Below are 24,187 nucleotides of genomic sequence, written 5' to 3'. Positions count from 1 at the left end.
GTCCAAACTAGAGTTTGAACAGGCTAAGAGTAGAAAACTTGCTTCTTGCCCTAATGGTAGCCGAGCATTCTGGTCTCTTGCCAAAGCTATTGGCCGCAACGTTTGCCCATCTCTGCTCCCACCTCTATCCAAACCAGATGGTTCTATTGTCACTTCTGCCAAGGATAAAGCTGACCTGCTAACATCCCATTTTATTTCCAACTTATGTATTAATGATCCTGGTAAGACACCTCCCAACATTCCAGCACGCTCCATTCAATTCCTCCTGTAGTCTTCCGTCGATTTTGACGAATCTTGATGCTAAGAAAGCTCCAGGTCCTGATGGTATTTCTCCATTTGTTCTCAAATTGGTGCTCCTGAACTTACTCCTGTTCTTTACTGCTTTTTTCATTTTCATATTCCAAAAGTGTTTTTCCTTCTTGGAAATTTGCTCATATCCAGCCAGTTTCTAAAAAGGGTGACAAATCCCTCTCATCCAATTATCGTTCCATTGCAATCATTTCTACTCTTTCTAAAGTAATGGAGAAACCAGTTAATCGTCAACTCTTAACCAGTATGGATTGCATCAGTGCCGATCAACTGGTGATATTCTGGCTAATGTTACTCATTTATGGACAAATTCAATGGAAAAGTTGAGTGAAATACAAGCAGTTGCTCTTGACATCTCAAAGACTTTCGATCATGTTTGTCATAAAGGTCTTCTAAACAAGCTACCATCTTATGGTTTGCCAACTGTTGTTTGTAATTGGTTATCCAGTTTTCTCTCTGTTCGCCAGCTCGCTGAGGATGAGGGTAGATGGCTCTCTGTGTTCTAACTTCTCCATTAATGCTGGTGCCCCTCAAGGTTCAGTTCTTTCCCCGCACTCTTTTCCTCTTGTATATTAATGACCTTCTTTCATTGACCAGAAATCCTATCCATAGTTTTGCTGATGATAGCACTTTGCATTCCACTTTTCAGATTGAGAAACCTTGCCCTGCTCAATCAGCTTCAACTTCTCGAATATCCACTACCAATTCCTTAAATGCTGATCTCCAGGTAATTTTCCAGTGGGGCAAAGAGAACTTCATTGATTTCAATCCTTCTAAAACTCAGTCCTGTTTTATCTTGCAAAAAAGGATTATTCTGCTCTTTTTGCTTTGGTGACACTCCGATTTCTAGGCATGATGATATATCTCTTTTGGGGATTACCCTGACTTCTAATCTCTCTTGGCACAAGCCCATTACAGATATTGCTTATCTGCATCTAAAAATCTTGGTTTTCTCTTTCGCTGTCAGCGTTACTTTTCTTCCAAACAGCTGTTCACTCTGCACAAACTGCAAATCCACCCTACCATGGAATATTGTTCCCACATCTGAGGCAGTGCCCCCAAAACCTCTCTCAAGCTTCTAGATTCCATTCAGAAGAGGGCAGTTAGGTTAATTAATGACACATCTCTAACAGAGTTTCTCCACTCTCTGTCTCATAGATGTACTGTTTCTGCCGTATGCCTTTTCTACAGATACTTCTATGGGCACTGTTCTTCTAGATTGGCTTCTATAATTCCCCATCTCTCTCTCTTTCAAAACAGTGTGAACACATGCCACCGCCGCCAGCCAACATCCACTTACTATCCAACTTCAAACTCACAGAACCAACTTTTCATCTTCCTCATTTATTCATTCAACTGCCATTTTCTGGAACAACCTTCCTTCATTCATATTTTCAGAAAATTACAGTCTACAGAAATTCAAGTATAATGTCAACAAATATCTTCTTTCGCCTTCTCAACCTCCACCCCATGCACAGCACTAAGTACTATTGATTCTAATACCTCTTGTGTTTGGGGTTTTCATGAAAAAATACTAATTACAAACAAGTTATTTCTCTTCTGAGAAGTGCTATTATTGAAGTGTGTTATCAGGACAAATTTAGCAGTAATATTACAGAAACTCTCTATGAATTATATCTGTTCCTTTTATTGTGGTTTAACAAGTGACACTCTCTCTTGGAATACCACATTCTTGTACATTTTGGCTCAAGCGATTAGTAGGAATATATTCTGTGCTTCTCTGAATAACAAACAACAGTAGTGAAGTTAGCAACATATATCCAATGAAACCGCATGTTATCAGACTTTTTCTATTTCTCTAAAAAGTAAGGGCCACTGATAAAAGGTATGTTAAACTCACATCAAACTGGAACTTTAGGGGGTTTGAATAAAAAAAAGGCGGTAGCTAAAATAAAAAAAACAATATTTAGTGTTTTAAGTCTACATTTGCAAAGATTTTCTGTACACCAAATCTAGTTATGGATACTGACTTTCCTATTCAGATAAAAGTGCAATTCATCTGTTGTGTCAAAATGCAATGCATTTAAACACAGCAGATATCTAAGGATGTCACTATCCATACAAATTCACTATGGATAGTGACATCTATCCTGTAACATGTAATGTTTACAGAAATGTATGGATGGTGAGCAAAAGGTATGTAGTGTCTTTCTGATTGTTGTAAGAAAATCCCACAGTTCATGCCACCTGAGAAGCACACTTATTCAAGTCTGGGTACTACATTACGATATGTCCACTTCTTAGTTGCCTACCAACTCAATTCTTATTTAGTCAAATATTGTAAGAACAGTGGTTCATGTAAAAGAACAAAGCAATTTGCACCTTAAGAATAACAAAGATACAGTGTGGCACTGGCACAAAGTCAATATCACACTGAATAATACAGTTTTAATAACATTACTTTCCTTCATTCTATCACAAGAAAGTTTCAGTAGGTGTAGATGTGCCATTCTATAAACAACTTTAAATAAATTTAATAACTGCAATATCTCTCTCTCTCTTTCTCTCATGGCCTATTATGCTGAGTTAAATTTTGATATTGGTATTAGTAGTGGCAAATGATGTAAGGAAGCAAGCTCATACAGTATATCAAGCTAATAACAGCAAAAAAAAAAAAAAAAACCCTTACCCATATCATCTGTATAGACCCTCTAATAATTTGCTTAATCCTTCCTTAAATAATTAAAATTACCTACCTCCACATCATCAGATGGAATTACTCTCTGGCTGGAAGCAAATTGCCCTTAATGAGGGGGAGGGGACTTTGTAATTTATTTCTGAATTTTCAAAAGCCATTCTGAACTTCATACATGCTCTCTGCTTCTTTCAGTGCACTCTGTTTCACTGCAAATTAGTGAAGTTTACTGTGCTTCAAGCATAATAAAGAGAAGACAGGAAATTTTTCATTGTGTCTACTTGAATATACAGGGTGGTCCATACGTAAGAAAACATGCTTCACTGTAAATAACTTAATGCTAGCACAATAGTAATGGCATACAATAACCTAAAAACAACTGCATCTGTTCAATATAGCCACCATTGCGGTCTTTATAAAACTGTAGTCTTTTCAACATAGTGTGACACACAGAAAGGCAAATTCCTCAGAAATATTCTCAAATTCACTAACTATTGACTTGAAGCTCCAGCAGAGATATGTGTTTATTATTAAATACTTTATCCTTTAAAAATCTCCATAAAAACTAATCATACAGTGTTAAATCTAAGGAGCACGGTAGTCATTCAATGGAACACTGACACCTGATCCACTGACCTGAGAACTTTTTGACTAAAAATTCATGGGCAATTTTTTCATAGCTAGCTGGTGCTCCATTCTATGTAAAAATGCAATGCAAAATTGATTTTGGGCTACATCGATGGAATGATTTTGTCTTTTATAAATGGGGGTTGATAAGAGAGTAATAAGCATATTTATGGCAATTAACAGTTCCATTTAGTTTAAATCTAAATTCATCGGTACACAAAACATTGTTGATGATATCTGGGTTTGTAACACTCATGGCCAAAAACTGTTCAGCAAATTCCTCTCTTCTATCAGGTTCATCCTCATACAAACTCTGTAGCAACATGGGATGACAAAACCTTGTATTTAGGTTCCTTTATGATTCTATTTCAGATTGTTTCAAGTTCAAAACCTCACCTTCTTTGAGGCTTTTTCAGACTTCTTTTGATATCCTCTCTTACAAGTTGCAAATTTGTGGATGTTTCTGTGGTACGAGGTCTACCTTGTTTTGGTAACTTCTTTATTGCTTTATTATGGGTGGTTTATGTCTAAAAAACTTGAATCAGTGTGTGTGTGCATGCTACTTTACAATTTCAATCTTCTGCTTTGTTGTATGGCTCATTGCATTTGTTCCCTATGTTCAAATTATTCTGTAAAAATAAAGAAAAAAATATTTTAAACTATTTTTCAAATAACTCACACATATTTACATCGGCAGTTATTCAACAGTTTCCTTACATACCAGCCTGTGTGTGTGTGTGTAATTTAGCAAGTTTATATTCTTGTTAGTTGACTTTGCTTTCTTTTGGCAGTTTGACTTTACATCACGAAGCTCTATCTACTATAGCTTTTCTTCTCGCCACACAGGGGCCACCGTTTGTAAATCTATGGCATATTCACGCTGACAGAATGTCTGTCAGCTGTCTGATGAAATGAACTATTTGTTTAATGTTCAAAATGCAATTATTTCACAACCACTGATGGTCTTGTGGCCTTCCAACTAATATTTATATCTTAGTTTCATATCTTATCACTCAGACATTAGGGATGCAGAATTTGAATATGGAGTACAATGTGTACAGGGACAGACAAGACAGGAAGTGGGAGAGTTATGCTGATAGAGCATGACTCTTCTTAGTTAAGAAGCACATAAAATCTAAGGCAGATCATCCAGTTTGCATAGGTGGGCACTGCATGTTGAGTCAGTTTGGTGTGACATAAGCACTGGGAAAACAAAAATAAAAGCAGGACAGTATTATAGGCCAAATGAATGCAATGAGTATAACAAACATCTATGCAAACAAACAAGGGTGGGCCATTATATTACTATAGTAATAGTGGCATGTGATGCAAGAAGCAAGCACATGAGCTTATGTAGCATCAGCTAAAAAAAAAAAATTCACACAACCATTTCCTCTAAATGTTTGTCCAGTTTCTCCTCAAATTTATTTAACCTATCAACTTCCACAACGACAGATGGAAGTTTGTTCCAGCAATTAACCATCTGCTGGCTAAAGGTAAATTTGAATTTATGCCCTCTTAGGTTTGTAATCTGAACAAGTGGAAGAATCCCATCAGAATTCAGCATGCTCAACCCATTCAAGGCCTTATACACCTCAATCAGATCAACTCGCAGGTGCATAGTCTCCAGAAGCTGCAATTTGCAGAACTTAAGCCTCTCTTGGTAAGAGGATTCCTTCATTCCCCTCACCAACCTTGTTGCCCTTCTCTGTACACGCTCAAGCAAATCTACATCCTTCTTAAAATGAGGCCTCCAAACCTGTACACAGTACTCAAGGTCGCCTGATCATTGCCTTATACAGAGGGACAATCACCTCATTTTCCCTGCTAGCAAAATTCCTGTATATCACTGACAAAACTATGTCTTATAATGGGGAATTTTGACTTTTAAATACTGACTAGTTGGTCAGTCACACAACAGAAAGACTTTTGTGGATTTATTGGATGACTGTTTCCGACAATAGTGTATTAGAGGCATGAGAGAAAGTAATATGCTTGATCTGATTATCAGCAGTGACTCTTCATGCATTAAGAATCTGCAGATAAAAGAACCACTAGGTGGCAGTGATCACAGTGCATTGATTTGGAATTTACTTAAAAACATAATTACTGTAAATAGTAAAGAGAAGGGCTATTGCTTTCCTAAGAGTGACTCAGACATTTTTAAATTTTATGCAGTGGGACCAATTGATGATGCAAATTCTCGACAGCAAATTCTAAATGGAAAGCATTCAAGGATGTAATCATAGAATGCCACTATGTTTTTCATACCAACTAAGAGAATACTGTACAAGGCTTAAACCTAAACAGATGTCAGATGAACTGATCAGATTCATGGTAAAAAAAAAAAAAAAAAATATGCAAGGGATGCATGTAAATTATCAGATGATACAGAAGCTTACAGTTGATATCAAATTTTTTCAATCAAGTCACAATGGGCGTTAGGCAAGCTAAGGCAGATTACAAGAGGTTTTTGGCAAAGAATGCAAAGAAAAAAAGCCAAGTCATCTTTACTTATGCAAGCACTAGAAGGAAAGGGATACACGTCACATTGGTCCACTAGCCATGAAAACAGTTTAGCTGGTCATCATCCTGCTCTGGCTGCTGCCAAAATGAACAGATACTCTGCATTTACATTCATAGGAGGAAAACATTTTTTGGGAAGAGGATGCCAGAAGTGTATGAAACTGTAACAGGGATCTAAAGAATTTGGGATAATGAAGAAGTAAAATTATTGAAACTAAATGGGGAAAAAAAAGCACCTGTGGGTTAATGAAATCTATCCAATTATATTGTATATTATAATTGTATATGCTGTCATAATAATTGTATTATTATGAGAGCATATACAATGAATCAAAGGATGCTCTCAATAATTATATTATGATAGTATACTTGAATTCGGAGGAGGTCCCTATAGACTGGCACTGTTCAAATCTACCCTAAATTCACAAAGGAGGATCACAGGCATCATGATTAATTATGAGTGGTGTCTCACTTATCATGATATAATTATCTTGCCACATTGGTTGTTAATTAATTATTCTGAATTGTTAGGTCTATATTCCTTCTGCAACACCCTTAATCTCAATTTAGTTTCCTCCTCCTTTTCCTGTTGAGTTTTTTTTCATTTGTGCCTGTATGTAGAATATTATTTTTCATTTTATTCATACCTTGCAGGGCTTATCCACTCTGCTACCATATTCTTAATTTAATTAGCATTTGTAATTTAACAGAACTTTCGTTATATATATATTTGGGCCTCTGAAATATACAGATTTTTTTCTTATATATTTAAAAATTAAACAATTTACAGGATACAAAGAAAAACTAGAACATTATATTTCTTTATTTACAACTAAAATAAATTTCTTTGTGTAAATATAACAAAAATTAACTTTCTTTTAAAAAATGAAGCCTTTTTATTTAAAATTTCGACATTTGCAAACAAAAATGATTTTTTTAATGTATTTTGATAACTCCTTAAAAAACACAAAGCATCAATACTCCCTCCCATCGCTAAGGCTAGTTTTCAACTTTGTGATAAACTGACTGCAGAAAATGCTCTCTCTGATTTAACAGAGGTCGGTGGAATGGTTTTTAGTGAATCAACTAAAGGTAAAATGTGGTTGAAACAATATCTTGCAGGACACCAAATTTTCAGTATCTTGCAGGACATCAATCACCAAATTGGCAGGAATTTGGTAATTAAGATAAATCATTTGGTATTTTAATAATGAGGTTTTAAATCCTACAAAAAGTCAAATTCATTTAAATATTCTTATTCTATTTGTAAGAGTGACTAACAGTTAACATTTCTGTTTGGAATGTTATATTATGATAGTACTGCAATACATACTCGAACATACCACGTGCGTAGTTTCTATATATATATATACACACACACACACACAGGGTGTCTTGAAAATACACAGCATAACTTCAGGAATGAGTTCCTCATATTTAGACAATAAAAATATTTTATATCAACACAGTTCCGGAAATGCTTGGTTCCTGAGTTATTAACCAGAATGTCTTATCTCCTGCAGGTGATTTCCTTCATCCCAAGGTACTAACAGAATCTAGTGGTTTTCAATTCTGACCATGTACTGAAATCAAGAGCAAGCGGATATGCACTTTATGTATGGATTGGCGGACAGCAATGCTCTGGAGGCTCGTCGTTTGTACCACGAAAGGTTAGTGGTACAAACGAAGATGTCCAGACAGAAAAACGTTAGAAGGTATCCATCGCCGCCTTTGTGACCACGGGACCTTTACACATCGGGCTGCCAACAGAGGACAACCAAGATCTACAACTCCTGAAGTAGAGGGGTGGACCAACTGCCTGGCCTCCATGCTCACTGATTTAAACCCACTAGATTTCTTCTTGTAAGGCCAGTTAAAGTCATTGGTGTATTCGATTCCGGTAGATGATGTGGAAACTCTCTGCAATCGAATTGTGGCAGGTTGTGAGACAATACGAAACATGCCAGGAATTTGGCATTGTCTTCGCAAGTCCATGAGACGTCGATGTGAGGCCTGTATTCAGGCAGAAGGTGGACATTTTGAACAATTACTATAAGTAATGTGAACAGTTAAATGTCATAGACAGACCTTCAAAACTTGGAAACCAAGCATTTCCGGAACTATGTTGATATAAAATATTTTTATTGTCTACATATGAGGAACTTATTCCTGAAGTTATGCCATGTATTTTTGAGACATCCTGTATATATACATATATTATTTAAAACAGTCTAAGTATAATATCTGTTAAAGATGTTAGTAATAGTGGTAAAGGCTAATGGTGTAATTTACACAAATATTTTGCAGGTTATAGTGTAAACCGAGAAAAACCAGTACGAAGTAACGGCCCAAGGAACATAAAATCCTATGTACGCGCCAATGTTATCCTGGAAAAAAATATATATGCAATGCAAAGTAAGGTAAACCTTACATATAAAATTAGATTAAAATTGAAAATATGTTAATTATAGGTAAATACATACATTGAAAGGGACTTTTTTGAGGGCTAACCCTCTTAATGTATCAATCATAATTAAAGAGCTATCCGTTTCTGTTGTCATCGTCCAGCATAACCGTATCCAAAAGAAAGTAAGGTAGTATATGATAGCAAATCCAAATGATGGTAAAGTAGTATATGTTAGCTAAAATTTAATATATCACAATTTAGTTGTTAGCTGGATAGATGACTATTAGCCCGACGGATAGGTAATTTACAAAATAATAATAGCTAGTGTTACAAAAGAGTAATACATAGCGTTATGTAGAATTATATAGAAAGAGATCCATTCACTGTTAAACATATACGTATGTGGTATATTATATATCATATAGGTAACAATAGTAGCATAAGCTAAACGAAGGTGAACGGAAGCAGGGTAGTATAGCTATAGTACCTCAACCCCCCCCTCGAATTGCTCTAATAGTTCGTAAGGTATGAAAAGTAGGGTTAATACAGTAAAAAGTATAGAAAAAGGCAAAGCTTAATGTAACTTAGGATAAAACCGAGAGCGTAACTTCCCGAAGTTAGGATAAAACCGGGAAGTTACGCTCTCGGTTTTATCCTAAGTAACATTAAGCTTTGCCTTTTTCTATACTTTTTACTGTATTAACCCTACTTTTCATAACTCATGAACTATTAGAGCAATTCGAGGCGGACTGAGGTACTATAGATATACTACCCTGCTTCCATTCGCCTTCTTTTAGCTTATGCTACTATTGTTACCTATATGATATACCACATACGTATATGTTTAACAGTGGATGGATCTCTTTCTATATAATTCTACATAATGCTTTACTCTTTTGTAACGCTAGCTATTATTATTTTGTAAATTAGCAATCCGTCGGGCTAATAGTCATCTAGCCTGCTAACAACTAAATTGTGATATATTAAATTTTAGCTAACATATACTACTTTACCATCATTTGGATTTGCTATCGTGTACTACCTTACTTTCTTTTGGAATTGCTATCTTATACTACCTAACTATCTTTTGGATATGGTTATGCTGGACGATGACAACAGAAACGGATAGCTCGTTAATTATGGTTGATACATTGAGAGGGTTAGCCCTTGAAAAAGTCCCTTTCAATGTATCTATTTACCTATAATTAACATATTTTCAATTTTAATATAATTTTATATGTAAGGTTTACTTTACTTTGTATTGCATATATATTTTTTTCCAGGATACCATTGGGCCGTACATAGGATTTTATGTTTCTTGGGCTGTTACGTCGTACTGGTTTTTCTCGGTTTACACTATAACCTGCAAAATTTTTGTGTAAATTACATCATTAGCCTTTACCACTATTACTAACATCTTTAACAGATATTATACTTAGACTATTTTAAATAATATACAGACGGATGTAATGTTTAATCTTATAGAGATGGCATTAATCGGATCTGGGATAGTTTATTTATTAAATTTATTTATGCATCTTACTTACTTTGGATATATATATATATGTATGTGTGTATATATATATATATATTTTGAGTAATTGGTGATAAAATTGAGAATTTTGTGATAATTCTTGGTAGATTTGGTAAAACAAGCACACGACTTGGCAACCATGGTTTCAGTTACCGAGTGTTACTTGAGGATAGATGAGATGCCTGGAATTGCAATAACTCTTTCATAATCCATAATCAATATCTCATAACTCGTCATTACATATCATTATATTAAAAAATAAATTTAAGACAATTAAAAGTTACTGGGAAATTTCCGGGAATTAAAAAACCAATAAAAACATGTGGGATCCCAGGAATCCTGGATCCAGGATTCCCGGGAAAGAAGCCCTAATATATATATAAGGCCTTTCAACTAAAAGAAACTTTCTTCCGGATGAATTGCAAAAATTAAAGTTAGACATCGTCGTGTTATCAGAGACAAAGAAAAAGGGATGTGGGGAGGAAATAATGGGAGAATACTACGATTTTTGGAGTGGAGTTGATAAGAGTGAAAGAGCAAGAGCAGGAGTTTCTATTGCTGTTAAAAAGAAATTGAGACACAACATCAAAAACTGGTAATTTATTAATGAAAGAATGATCTCATTGGAACTGAAAATGTACGGGAGAGAAATATGTATTTTGGGAATATATGCCCCGACTAATGACACCGCCGATACCTTGAAGGATGAATTTTGGGACGATCTGAGAGAACTAATAGAAAAAAATTCCCAAGAACAAAGAGATATTTCTAATGGGAGATTTCAATGCAAGAGTAGGAACTGAACAAAATAGCAAAGTTATTAGAAGATTTGGAGAGAAAGAGAGGGTGACAACGGAGATAGACTATGTAATCTTTGTGAACAGTTCGACTTGAGAATAAACAACACATTTTTCCAACACAAGGATATCCATAAATATACTTGGTCACAGGAGACAAGACAAATTAGATCAGTTATAGATTACATTATTTCAAAACATTCAGGGACAGATGTATTGAAAGATGTCAGAGTTTATAGAGGAACTGAATGTGGATCTGACCATTTTCTTGTTAAAACAACACTGAGGTGGAACTGGATTAATAAAATATGTGTGGACAACCAACAATGCAGGGAAGGAGAAATGCTACAAGTGGATCAATTTAACATTGACCTACTCCAGGACGACAGCATTAGAAACAACTTCATCCAGAGACTGGATGTTGTAATTAACACAGAGATAAAAGGAAATACTGAAGAAATCTAAGAATATTTAGAAAATATACTGTTAAAAAAATAGCTCATGAAATCCTAGGCAAAAAGAAGAGCCAAGGACCAAAAAAGACCTGGATTACAGAGAAAGTAAGAGCTGCTGTAGAGGAAAAGAAACTTGCATATCAGAAATGGCTGGGTGATAGGAATGATGCATATAGGAACATTTATGTTGAAAAAAAGAAAGTAGCCAATCGGTTGGTAGTAGAAGCGAAAAATGAAGATTGGGAAAGGAAATGCGCAACTATTAATAGCAAATTGGGCTTCAAGCAATCAGCGGAATCATGGAAGGTCCTTAAAGACTTGAGAAAACAGAATAAACACAATGGTAGTTTGCTGTTGTTGTTATTTTGGTTTTTAGGAGCATTAGCAACTAAGGCCATATTGCTCCGGTGCAGTGGTCATTCCCTGACTTTCCGCATCCTCCGTATTTTTTTTTTTTTTTTATGAGAACCCCAAACACGAGAGGTATTATAACCTACAGTACTTAGTACCGTGCTTGGGTTGGAGGTTGAGAAGACGAAAGAAGATATTTGTTGATATTGGACTTGAACAACTGTAGATTGTAATTTTCAGGAAATACGTATGAAGGAAAGTTGTTCCAGAAAATGGCAGTTGAATGAATAAATGAGGAAGATGAAAAGTTGGTTCTGTGGGTTTGAAGTTGGACAGTAAATGGATGTTGGCTGGTGGCAGCACGTGTTCGGACTGTTTTGAAAGAGAGAGCGGGAATTATAGAAGCCAATTCAGAAGAACAGTGCCCATGGAAGTATCTGTAGAAGAGGCATGCAGCAGAAACAGTGCGTCTATGAGAAAGCGAGTGGAAAGACTCTGTTAGAGATGAATCATTAATTAACCTAACTGCCCTCTTCTGAATGGAATCAAGAAGCCTGAGAGAGGTTTTGGGAGCACCACCCCAGATGTGGGAACAATATTCCATGGCAGGGCGGATTTGCGATTTATACAGAGTGAGCAGCTGTTTGGGAGAAAAGTAACGCCGAGAGCGAAAGAGAAAACCAAGTTTTTTAGATGCAGAGGAAGCAATATTTTTAATGTGCTTGTGCCAAGAGAGATTAGAAGTCAGGGTAATCCCCAAAAGAGATATATCATTTTGCCTAGAAATCGGAGTGTCACTAAACATAAGCATAGGAGCAGAAGAATCTTTTTTGCGAGATATAAGACAAGATTGAGTTTTAGAAGGGTTGAAATCAACTAAGTTGTCTTTGCCCCACTGGAGAATTACCTGAAGATCGGCATTTAAGGAATTGGCAGCAGATTTTCGAGAACTTGAAGCTGATTGAGCTGGACAAGGTTTCTCAAAATGGAAAGTTGAATGCAATGTGCTATCATCGGCAAAACTATGGATAGGATTTCCAGTCAATGGAAGAAGGTCATTGATATACAAGAGGAAAAGAGTGGGGGAAAGAACTGAACCTTGGGGGACACCGGCATTAGTGGAGAAGTTAGAAGACAGAGAGCCATCTACCATCACCCTCAGTGAGCGATCAGAGAGAAAACTGGATAACCAATTACTAAAAACAGTTGGCAAACCATAAGATGGAAGCTTGTTTAGAAGACCTTTATGCCAAACACGATCAAAAGCCTTTGAGATGTCAAGAGCAACTACTTGTGTTTCACTGAACCTTTCCATTGAATTAGTCCATAAATGGGTAACATAAGCCAGAATATCACCAGTGGATTGACACTGACGGAATCCCTACTGGCGATCGTTGATCAGACGGAAGGTTTCTAGGTAGTTTAAGAGTTGGCGGTTAATTGATTTCTCCATTACTTTCGAAAGAGTAGAAGTAATTGCAATGGGACGATAATTGGATGGGAGGGATTTGTCACCCTTTTTAGGAACTGGCTGGATATGAGCAAATTTCCAAGCAGAAGGAAAAACACCTTTGGAATAAGAAAGTGAAAAAAGGCGGCAAAGAATAGGAGTAAGTTCAGGAGCACAGGTTTTGAGAACAAGTGGAGAAATACCATCAGGACCTGGAGCTTTCTTAGCATCAAGATTCATCAAAATCCTTCTGATATCCTTTTGACGGAAGACCACAGGAGGCATTGAATGGAGCGTGTTAGGAATGGTGGGAGGTGTTTTACCAAGATCATTAATACATGAGCTCGAAGAAAAATGGGATGCTAGCAGGTCAGCTTTATCCTTGGCTGAAGTGACAACAGAACCAAATGGTTTGGACAGAGGTGAGAGCAGAGATGGGCAAAAGTTGCGGCCAATAGCTTTGGCAAGAGACCAGAATGCTCGGCTACCATTAGGGCAAGAAGCAAGTTTTCTACTCTTAGCCTGTTCAAACTCTAGTTTGGACTGATTAATAACTGCTTTACAATTGTTGCGAGCTTTGGTGTAGGCAGAAAATGAAACTGAAGAATTAGAAACAAGCCAATTACGATATGCAACGTTCTTCTCTTGGACAGCCTTAGCACATTTATTGGAAAACCAAGGTTTAGATAAAGGATGAGATTTTAAAGTGGAGTGTGGGATAAAGGATTCCATTCCTGCAAGAATAATTTCACTGACACGATCTGAGCAAACGTTGACATCAGAAGTTTTGAAACAGTAATCAGACCAAGGAAAAGAAGAAAAGAAGTCTCGCAGGTCATCCCATTTTGCATTCTTGTAATGCCAAACAATACGAGGTTGGGAATAGCCATGAGATAAAGGTTCCATTGGAGAAGAGACAATCACCAAGTTGTGATCTGAAGTGCCTAAAGGACCTCTCACTTCAACCTTGTACTTAGATAGGGTTGTTTGTGAGAAAAAGATCAAGCGTATTGGCTGTATGATTAGGATTGTCCGGTATTCTTGTAGGTAAATGAACAATCTGTGCTAGGTCATTAGTAATTGCAAAAGCCTAAGCATCCCGACTTGCTGGGTCGGTGTGACTAGAAAACGGAAGCCAGCTGGAGTTGTGAACGTTAAAATCACCAAGGAAAATTACCTCACTGTTAGGAAAGTTGGACTGGAGAAAGTCAAGTTGCAACGAGAGGAAGTCAAAGAGCTCCAAGTGATTAGTGGAGTTGGGAGAACGGTAGAGACAACAGATGAATTTGACACAATGAGGTAGAGAGATTTTAAGCCAGAGAAGATCAAAGAGAGGAGATTCCAAATTGCCAAGTCTCTGACAGGGAATATCAGAACGGACATATGCACAAGTACCACCTTTGAGGCGAAAGGAATCATACAGCAAATAATTTGGACATCTGAGATGAGCAGTAGTTGAATCAACTGATAACTGAGATTCAGTCAGAAAAAGTACATGGGGTTTGGAAGACTGCAAGTGGAAATGGACATCGTTGAGATTAGAATTGAGACCACGTATATTTGTGAAATGAATTAGGAAGTCCTTGGGAGGTTTAGATCTTTTCGCAGATAAGCTTGCTCTATTATTTTGACAATTCATGGTGTATTCAATAGTAAGAAAAAGTGGGTGGGACATGCTGTATGAAGTAATGAAATTTTTGGATATGGCGTACATGTGGTAAGAATATACCCAGATCCTTGACATAACGTGGCCTCGACAATGCTCCCCGCATACACATTACTCGGACTCCCTCCAGTCACTATCTGGCAGAGTAGAGATAGCAAGATTATACAATAGCTGATCCGGAAGCTTCCTAGAGAGTTACCAATAGGTTCAGTCCGGTGTACTAACTAGCGGCCGGCCTGCGAACACCGTTTTAGAGCTGTACCCTCGAAATGTAAGGAAAATTGGATCTCGCCACGACATTCATCATAACCTCAAAAATCATCAATCATACTGCATGATGGAAGAGATAGGGAAGGGTTGGCCGGAACTTAGCTCTAGAGACTAAACATGGGTTCCACCACTTCAAGCCTCCAATAAGCAAAGTGGTGGTATTTCACCAGTTGATGAGAGTCATCTACCACCTAGTACTGCCTGGTAACATAGAGGGGCGGCGTTCCTCCATGTGGTGTGGGCGCCACACCTCGACCCCTGCTTACGTTGGTTCACACCTGGGTTGGTCACCCACCATGTACTTGTGCATGAAGGTTATACCCAGGATTACTAACAGTCCCACCATCGTGAAGGTGCAAGCAGAGGATTTGGCTGTCATAGACTCCCAAAGTTCGGCGAAGTCCGTCCGGACTTCGCTGAAATTGGGTCCACTTTGACTTGAGTGTCACCCGAATATCAGTTCCATCAGCGTTTTAGACTCCCAGGTAGCAAGAACAGCTTGTCTGGCCTATCTGAGAGAATGTCTGTGACAACCTCAAAGCAAGGACCATTTGGTGGTGACGGGCTCGAACCCCGGTCTAATCAAGAAGCGTGTGCTACACTGCTGCTCCTTCCCACCTGGCTACGGGTGCGCCATGCTAGTTTGCAATTAATACCTTTGAAAGACTGGACGGAGTACTACAAAAGACTTTTAAAAGAAGATCGGGAAGAGTTCAAGACGATGGAGGATTTTGGTGTAGAAGACTTGGGCTAAAAAGTTTCTGTTAGGGAAGTGGACTCCTGCTAAAGGAAGGAAGAAATGGCAAATCACCTGGACCTGGAGGAGTTTGCACGGAACTTCTGAAATATGGAGGAAGAGGAGTGGTTCTGATACAAAAACTGTTAAATAGTATACTGAGAGGAGAACAAATACCGAAAGACATGATAACAGGATATATTACATCAATTTATAAGGGCGATCGGAAAAGCTGTTCAAATTACAGAGGAATATGCGTCCTGAATCCACTGTTAAAGATCCTTGGAAAATGGATCAGGAACCATTTAGAAGCCCTAATCGAGGTATCAGAAGAACAAAGTGGTTTTTCAGCTGGGAGGTCATGTGTAGATCATATCTCAACAGTACGACAGATCCTTGAAAAATGCCAATCAAAAGTAAAAAAAACTTTATGATTTTCATTGACCTTGAAAAGGCATATGACAGTGTTCCAAGAAAACTCTTATGGGAAGCACTGAAAGAGGCAAATATTGATGGACAACTGATTAACATTATTAAGGCAATTTACAGGAATAATAGATGAAGAATTAAAGTGGGATCAGCTTTGGCACCTGAATTCCACACTTCAAAAGGCTTATTACAAGGTTGTTGCATGTCACCAACACTTTTGAAAATTTATATCAACATCTGCCTAAGATCCTGGTAAAAAAAATGTAATAAAATGGGATTGCCAATTAATAAGAACACCTATATTCACAATTTACTTTTTGCAGACGATCAGGTGGTGATAGCACAAGACTTAAAAGATGCAAAGTATGCATGTCGTCAATTGTTTGAGGAATATAAACAATGGGGTCTAAAAATCAATTTTAGCAAGACTGAAATGTTGTCTTCAGGGCCAGGACACATTCTAAATATTGCAGGTTTTAAAATCAAACAAGTCGATAAATTCAAATATTTGGGATCAATCTTACAAAGTGATGGATCATCCCAAGCAGAGATCAATAAGAGAATTACAGATGGCAGAAAGGCTATCGGCATATTAAACTCTGTTCTGTGGAGCAAAAATATCCTACATAAAACAAAGAAACTTATATTTCAAACGATTACAAAGTCTTCTATTGCATGGAGCGGAAACCTGGACATTGAATAGGCGAGCGGAAAACAAATTGCTCTCCACAGAAATGGATTTTTGGAGATGCTCAGCAGGAACTTCTAGAAGAGACAGAAAATGGAATGAAGACATAAGGGAAAAAATGGAAGTGAAAAAGACTATTATTGACACCATCAGAGAAAAGCGTCTAACATGGTATGGACATGTAAAACGGATGCAAGAAAACAGATATCCAAAGGATATCCTGGAATGGATACCTCCTGGAAGAAGGAGAAGAGGAAGACCTAGGAGGACATGGATGGATGGAGTATGGGTGTACATGACAGCCCGAGGCTTAACCAACCAAAACACCTTGAACCGCACTTTATGGCGGGAAAAAATTCCTAACAAGAAATAACTTGTAGGCTGAGGAAACCCATTGTAAATGGAAACACTCCTCTTGAAGAAGAATATATATATATATATATATAGTTATTATAGTAAAAGCACAATAAGTACTACACAGATGCTGAATAAGTATATGAACACAATAGTATACAGCTTATGGTAGGCCGTAAGGCCAAAATAACTTATAAAGACTAAAATAGCCCATGTAGGCCTACAAGGCCAAATCCTGGAAATAAACATATAATTAGTAATAAAATATAAATATATAATACAATGATGATTATGCAGTTAACTGTTTGTGAAGAGATACATTGAAAGGGACTTTTAAATTTAGGCCTAATACAATCAGTAGTTTAAATATGATAAATAAACAAATACACATAGATTTAATGCATTTTTGCTTAAAACTAGCATATAAGCGTAACATACCGTTGGAAGCCTTCCACATGTGGTTATCTCTTACATACTAAGATAGAAAAATGCTTTATACATAAAAAACACAACCCACTAAGATTTTTGATATGGTAAAAATTAAACAACAATAGACAAAGTAGCCAACAACTACAGCTTTATATGCAAAAAATTCTATATTTCAACATTATTAAAAGAATTAAATAATAGCACTACTTACAGAATAGTAACTAATAACCGTAACGCCATTATAAAGAAACTACTGGCCATGCATAAAAAGTTAAAATTAATTAACCTAAACACTAAATTTCCTTACATACTTTGTATACCTAAATTCCATAAATCCTATGGGAGATTTATGGAATTTAGGTATACAAAGTATGTAAGGAAATTTAGTGTTTAGGTTAATTAATTTTAACTTTTTATGCATGGCCAGTAGTTTCTTTATAATGGCGTTACGGTTATTAGTTACTATTCTGTAAGTAGTGCTATTATTTAATTCTTTTAATAATGTTGAAATATAGAATTTTTTGCATATAAAGCTGTAGTTGTTGGCTACTAACAACAATACAATAGGACATATAAATACTAAATCCTATAGGAGGTTTATGGAATTTAGGTATACAATGTATGTAAGGAATTTAATGTGTGGAAATTTTAGAATGCTAAGGAAATTTTAGCATTCTAAAATTTCTAAACGAATACACAAAAATATCATAGTTTCTCAATGCATTAGACTGATTAAAATATGTAATAATGACAATAATATTAGAGAAACGCTTATAGAATTTAGGTCTAAGCTGATTGATAACAGATTTCAAGATTATTTTATAGCTATAAACCTTCATAAAGCCATTTCGATTGCTACTGACAAATGGCATAATAATATAAACCCAAATTACATTATAGCAAAAGTATTTTCTACATAAATAACATAAGTAACTCAATTTTAATATAAGCTTTACTATTACATTTAAAAATATTTATTAGTCATTTCGAGGACTTGTACAAATGTATATAGTAGGCACTACCTTTAGAACATGTAACATATAGCTTATGCTCATTGAAAAAGTTGTACCTATATTTGTTCCTAAAGTAGGAATTAATTTCATATTTAAATGGTATTTAACTTCATCTTTTAAAAGATTTCTTCATTACTATATGGTAAAATATATCAAGTTTTTTTCAATTGAGAGCCATCTATTCATTTTCATTTTCACTGGATCTTCTCTAAACAATTCAACTGTAATTTCAGATTATTAGTTAGTTCAATAATCTTTTCCAAAAAATTCAGAAGGCACTGCTGCTTTTGGCTTAATATTATTTATTTAATTTAATTAGTTGGTCCTTTAGACTTCAGAACTGCGAGGGTGCTGGTGTGACTAATTGTTTGGTATATAGTAACATGTGCTCAACTTTTTCATTCTTTCATCTAGAACAGTTCAATGTGGTAATCAGTTGTTAACTACTGACTTATTATTTGGTCATTCTAAATTATCTATTCTTTATTTTATTTCATTATCTGTTCAGTATAGAACATATACAATTTTGTGTAATGGGATAATTTATGATAAATCAGCTAGTAATGGGTATTAGGAATTAGCCATCCCACTAATTTTCTATATTATTCTATATTTCATCATTATCTTTATCTATTTAACACCATAAGGTGTCCTCTTATAGACATACCAGGATCCCTTACTAAAGGGTCGGGCAGTTACGCTCCCAGTTAAATTATATAAATGCTTTTTTCTTTACTTTTCACTATCTAACCCTAATTTTTCATACCTCAAGATCTATTAGAGTAATTCGAGGGAAATTGAGGCACTATTACTATACTTATCCCTACTTACTTTCTCCTTATGTTAGCTATAGCTTGCCTTTGTATAAATAAAAAATAATACCATAACTGAAATTGAAAATTATAGTTGGCCTTCTTTTTTCCTTTTTCTATACAGTAAACCCCCGCTATTCGCATTCGCTGATTTAATATAAAATGAAACCTAAAAAAATGTGAATTTTAAAGCGCCGTGAACATTTTCCGCCATAAAAAAACATGGGCGTGGATAAAATTATCTTTCCCGGTCAAAACAGCGCTCAGTGGGTGGGGGAAAGGTGTCAAAATCGCGAGCGTGGATGTTTCTCGCTAATCCTTGTTCAGTATGTGTTATGCGCTTGTCATGGAAGGTTTCGTCATTTGCTTTTAATTTATATGCTTAAAAATTTAATAAATTTATAAATTGATATGCTTACAGAAGTGATAAATCTACCGTTTTGCAGTGTAAAACAGACTTTTTCGAGTGTGTTAATGGAAGAAAGTGACTTTATTGTGGACAAGTTCTTTTTAACCCATACAAAAATATGGCTACGAATAACAAGAGAAATGTGAAAAGATCAAAGAAGGTGACATTAGCAAATAAAACTGAGTTATTAGACAAAATTTCTAATAGTGAAAGTGTCTCCTCAGTGGCAAAACATTATAAAATCAATGAGTCAACGGTACGATCAATCAAAAAATTGGAAGAAAAAATTCGCCGTAGTGTTTGTGAAAACGCGCTAATTGCTTCAAAAATTTGCTCTGTAACTCGTGATGTTAAATTAGAAAAATGGAAAAGCTTTAAATCTGTGGATAGAAGACCGAACTCAAAATAAAATTCCGTTACGTTCACTCATTATTCGTGAAAAGGCAAAACTCCTTTATCAACACTTTAGCGAAACTGGTAATGGCACTGGCAGGATAAGTTTTTTTTGCTAGCAAAGGCGCTGGTTTGAAATTTCTAATAAATATTACATTTAATATTAAATTGTTTCTTATTTTCATTTCGATGCCATATGCTTGCATTTCACTATGTACTGTCTATGTACCTAGTCATATTATGAAGGTACATATAATACATACATAGACAAAATTTTAGACTAGTTTTTCTTATATATTTCACATACTTTGGAACGGAACCCCTTTATTACTATGGGAGCCATAACTCAGTATTCGCGTTTTCGGTATTCGCGGCATTTCTCAGGAACCTAACCCCCGCGAATAGCGGGGGTTTACTGTATATTCGTTTCGAAGGTATCTGTCGGGCTAAATGTTATCTTGCCTGTTTGCTACTAAATTACAACAAAATTAAATTTAAGATTTGGACACTGATAAACAGGCAGATGGCAATCAGTAACAGATAGCTCTGTTAATTATTGGTGGGATATATTGAGTAAAAGTCCTTGTAAAAGTCCCTTTCAATGTATCTCTTCACCAATAGTTAACTACATAATCATCATTGTATTGTATATTCATATTTTATTACTAATTATATGTTTATTTTCAGGGTTTGTCCTTGTAGGCCTATATGGGCTATTTTAGTCTTTATAAGTTATTTTGGCCTTATGGCCTACCGTAAGCTGTATACTGTTGTGTTCATATACATGTTCAGCATCTGTATAGTACTTATTGTGCTTTTACTATAATAACTAGATTACAGACTGATGTAATGTACAATCTGCTATTAATGGCATTAATCTGATCTGGCTAATAACTTTTATATCCATTCCTATTGTTTATATATATATATATATATATACAGGGTGATTCACTACCAGTGTGACAAACTTGCAGGAGGTGTGGGGTCCCAAAAACGAATTGGAATCACATAGCATTGCAGGGTCCGAAATGCCTTCGTCATGCGGTAGAGGTCGCATGAAGAGCGATCCCACTGGAAGTCAGCATTTGCGAACCGGTTCCCGAGGTAGTAGGATGGACGACTATTCAAACGTTGAACTGGCCGATGTGCACCTCGCGTATGGAGCTGTGGACTGTATTGGGCGCACCGCTCTGCGCTTGTACCAGGAACGTTTCCTGCACAGGCGTGCTCCTCATCATACGATTTTCGCACGTGTGCACAGAAGGTTACGTGAGACTGGTTGTTTCACAAGAGGTACCATGAATCAAGAGCGAATGGCGAGGATGCCAGACAATGAGGAGAATGTCCTACGTCTTGCAGAAGGCAATCCGAGTACGAGTACTCGAGCAATAGGCCAACGATTGAGTATTTCACAATCCACTGTATGGAGGATACTGTCAACAAACCAAATGAGTTCATACCATCTGCAATGCATCCAATCATTGGAGCCTGTGGATTATCCACTCTGGAGGACTTTTGCTACTTGGTTTCTTCAACAGAGTGCGGCAGACAGCACATTTGCTGCGTCCGTATTGTTCACGGATGAGGCAAGCTTCACAAGAGATGGAACCTTCAATCAACATAACGCCCATTTGTGGGCTTTGGAGAACCCCCCATGGTACGCGACAAGTGCAACTCAACACCGTTTCTCTGTCAATGTTTGGGCCGGCATTGTTGGAGACCACCTCATTGGACCGTACCTTCTGCCCCCCCTCGTCTGGACGGTAGGGCATACTTGATCTTTCTACAGCAAGTCCTGCCAGAACTTATTGAAGAAGCACATGTTCCTCAGTCGTTGCGCCGCTCAATGTGGTTCCCGCATGATGGGGCTCCCCCACATTACACCAATGATGTCTGCCAACACCTAAACGTTACATTTGGACAGCATTGGATACGTGGTGGTGGTCCGGTTCACTGGCCTGCTAGATCGCCGGACCTATTATGCCTGGACTTCTTCTGCTGAGGTCAAACGAAGACATTGGTGTACGAGACCCCAGTTGATTCAGTTGAAGACCTCGTCACTCGCATCTCTGTAGCTGCCGGGGAGATTCGAGACATGCCAGGAATCTTCCAGAATATTAGGGATTCCATGCGGCGGCGCTATGAAGCCTGTGTGACTGCTCCTGGTTGAACACCTTCTGTAACATGGCTTTTTGCCAATGTAAAACTTGTCATTAAAATGATTTCTGTTACACTAACGAGTTGCTGTTTCTGTTCTTTTTCTTTGCTTCTTTGTTCACGAGACCTCCCGCATGATGAAGGCATTTCGGACCCTGCAATGCTATGTGATTCCGATTCGTCTTTGTGTCCCTTACACCTCCTGCAAGTTTGTCGCACTGGTAGTGAATCACCCTGTGTATATATATATATATATAAAACTCTCACCAGTGATACAAAGTAAAAGTAGATAAAGAATAAGTTATATAGTAGTCTCAAGGTAGAGCCCCGAATAGTGAATTATTCACTTCAGTCAAACAATGAGCAAATTACTACTTCCGTGGATAATAGTTACTATACAGTGCATTTCAAAAGTATGTGCAAAATACGTTGGGATGTATTCTATGGTCTAAAATAAGAAATAAAAATGTCAACCATAAAGTTTTAAATGGTAAAAAATATAATCAAGAATAAGCAGACATGTCCTAGTATGAATTTTTACAGACATGCATCTGCTTACTCTTATTTAAAATTTTAGTATTTTTTACCATTAAAAATTCCAGAGCCATTTATGAAATTCAAACAGCCACAGCTCTGTAACACTTTGGACATATGTTTATATGGCTTGATTTTCTTATCCTAGACTCTAACATATGTCCCAGAATTTTTTGCACACACTTTTGAAATGCCCTGTATATAAGGTTTCTGCTTGCATTTAAAGGTATTTACCCTCTCTTGAATGGCACATTTCTTGATAATGCTGCCGTAATTTTGCAGTAAGATTAGAACGATACTGTTCTACATCAGGATGAGGGGGTGGCATTAAAGAAGGAGTACGTTCCCAAATGGCAGCATTGGTCTGAATTTCTAAGTCCCATGGTCCACTAAACAAACAAACAAAAAGGAGTTAATACATGAAAAGGCAGACCATTATTTTATTACAAATTACAACTGTAATAGCAACTGTTTGATCATTATATAACAAAACATTATTAATTTGATCACACATGAAAAAAAAAAAAAAAAGAGTTAATACATGAAAAGAAAGACCATTATTTTACAGGTAGTCATCGACTTACGACCATGTTAGGTTCCGACCGACCAGTCGTAAAGTGATCTGGATGTAAGTCAGACACTGTGTACAACACAATTGGTTTACTACTTATAAAAATTAAAAATATTATGAAAAAGATATCAAATACTGTATAAAACCTAAAAAATATTTTATCTTAAAAAACTAAACAAAACTTATGTAGAAAATATATAAGAAATATTTTACTGACCACTCGTGCTTGGCTTCGGGTCATCAATGCCGCCACTTGACGTAGTGGGAGTTGTTTTTCTCATAAACATGTTGGTTTTTGTCTGAATTGTTTGTTTCATTTTTCTGCTCGTAAATTTCGCGGTATGGCCGAAAAGCATCTTGTACCATTTGTTCAATCCCTGCAAATCGTTCGATGTTTGGGTCCATTTCCTCAAAATGTGTAAGAAGTTTATTTAGTAGAGAAAAACCTTCAGATAACCCTCTAGTGGTGAATTTTCTTTCTGGTTCTTCCTAATCTTCATTTTTCTTCTTCAATCCTTTCTTCTTCCAAAGAAATAAGTTCTTCATTCGTAAGTTCTCTAGATTCTTGCTCTAGTAGCTCCTCAACATCTTCCACTTCAATCTCTAAAGAAAGT

The 24,187-nt window shown here is 36.5% G+C and overlaps 1 protein-coding gene across 2 annotated transcripts in view; it reads right to left on the bottom strand.

Moving 5' to 3' along the window:
• Positions 1-24,187, bottom strand: part of Pcif1 (Phosphorylated CTD-interacting factor 1) — a 429,173-nt gene that overhangs the window by 280,635 nt on the left and 124,351 nt on the right. For both annotated transcript variants that reach the window (XM_090384018.1, XM_090384020.1), the window contains one exon: positions 23,237-23,391. In XM_090384018.1, the coding sequence (XP_090240144.1) occupies positions 23,237-23,391 (155 nt within the window). The remainder of the gene's footprint in view (positions 1-23,236; positions 23,392-24,187) is intronic.

The sequence above is a fragment of the Mastigoproctus giganteus genome, chromosome 10 (assembly GCF_048544385.1).
Source record: "Mastigoproctus giganteus isolate SK-2022 chromosome 10, ASM4854438v1, whole genome shotgun sequence".
Lineage (NCBI taxonomy): Eukaryota > Metazoa > Arthropoda > Arachnida > Uropygi > Thelyphonidae > Mastigoproctus > Mastigoproctus giganteus.
This window is presented reverse-complemented; position numbering and strand designations above follow the sequence as displayed.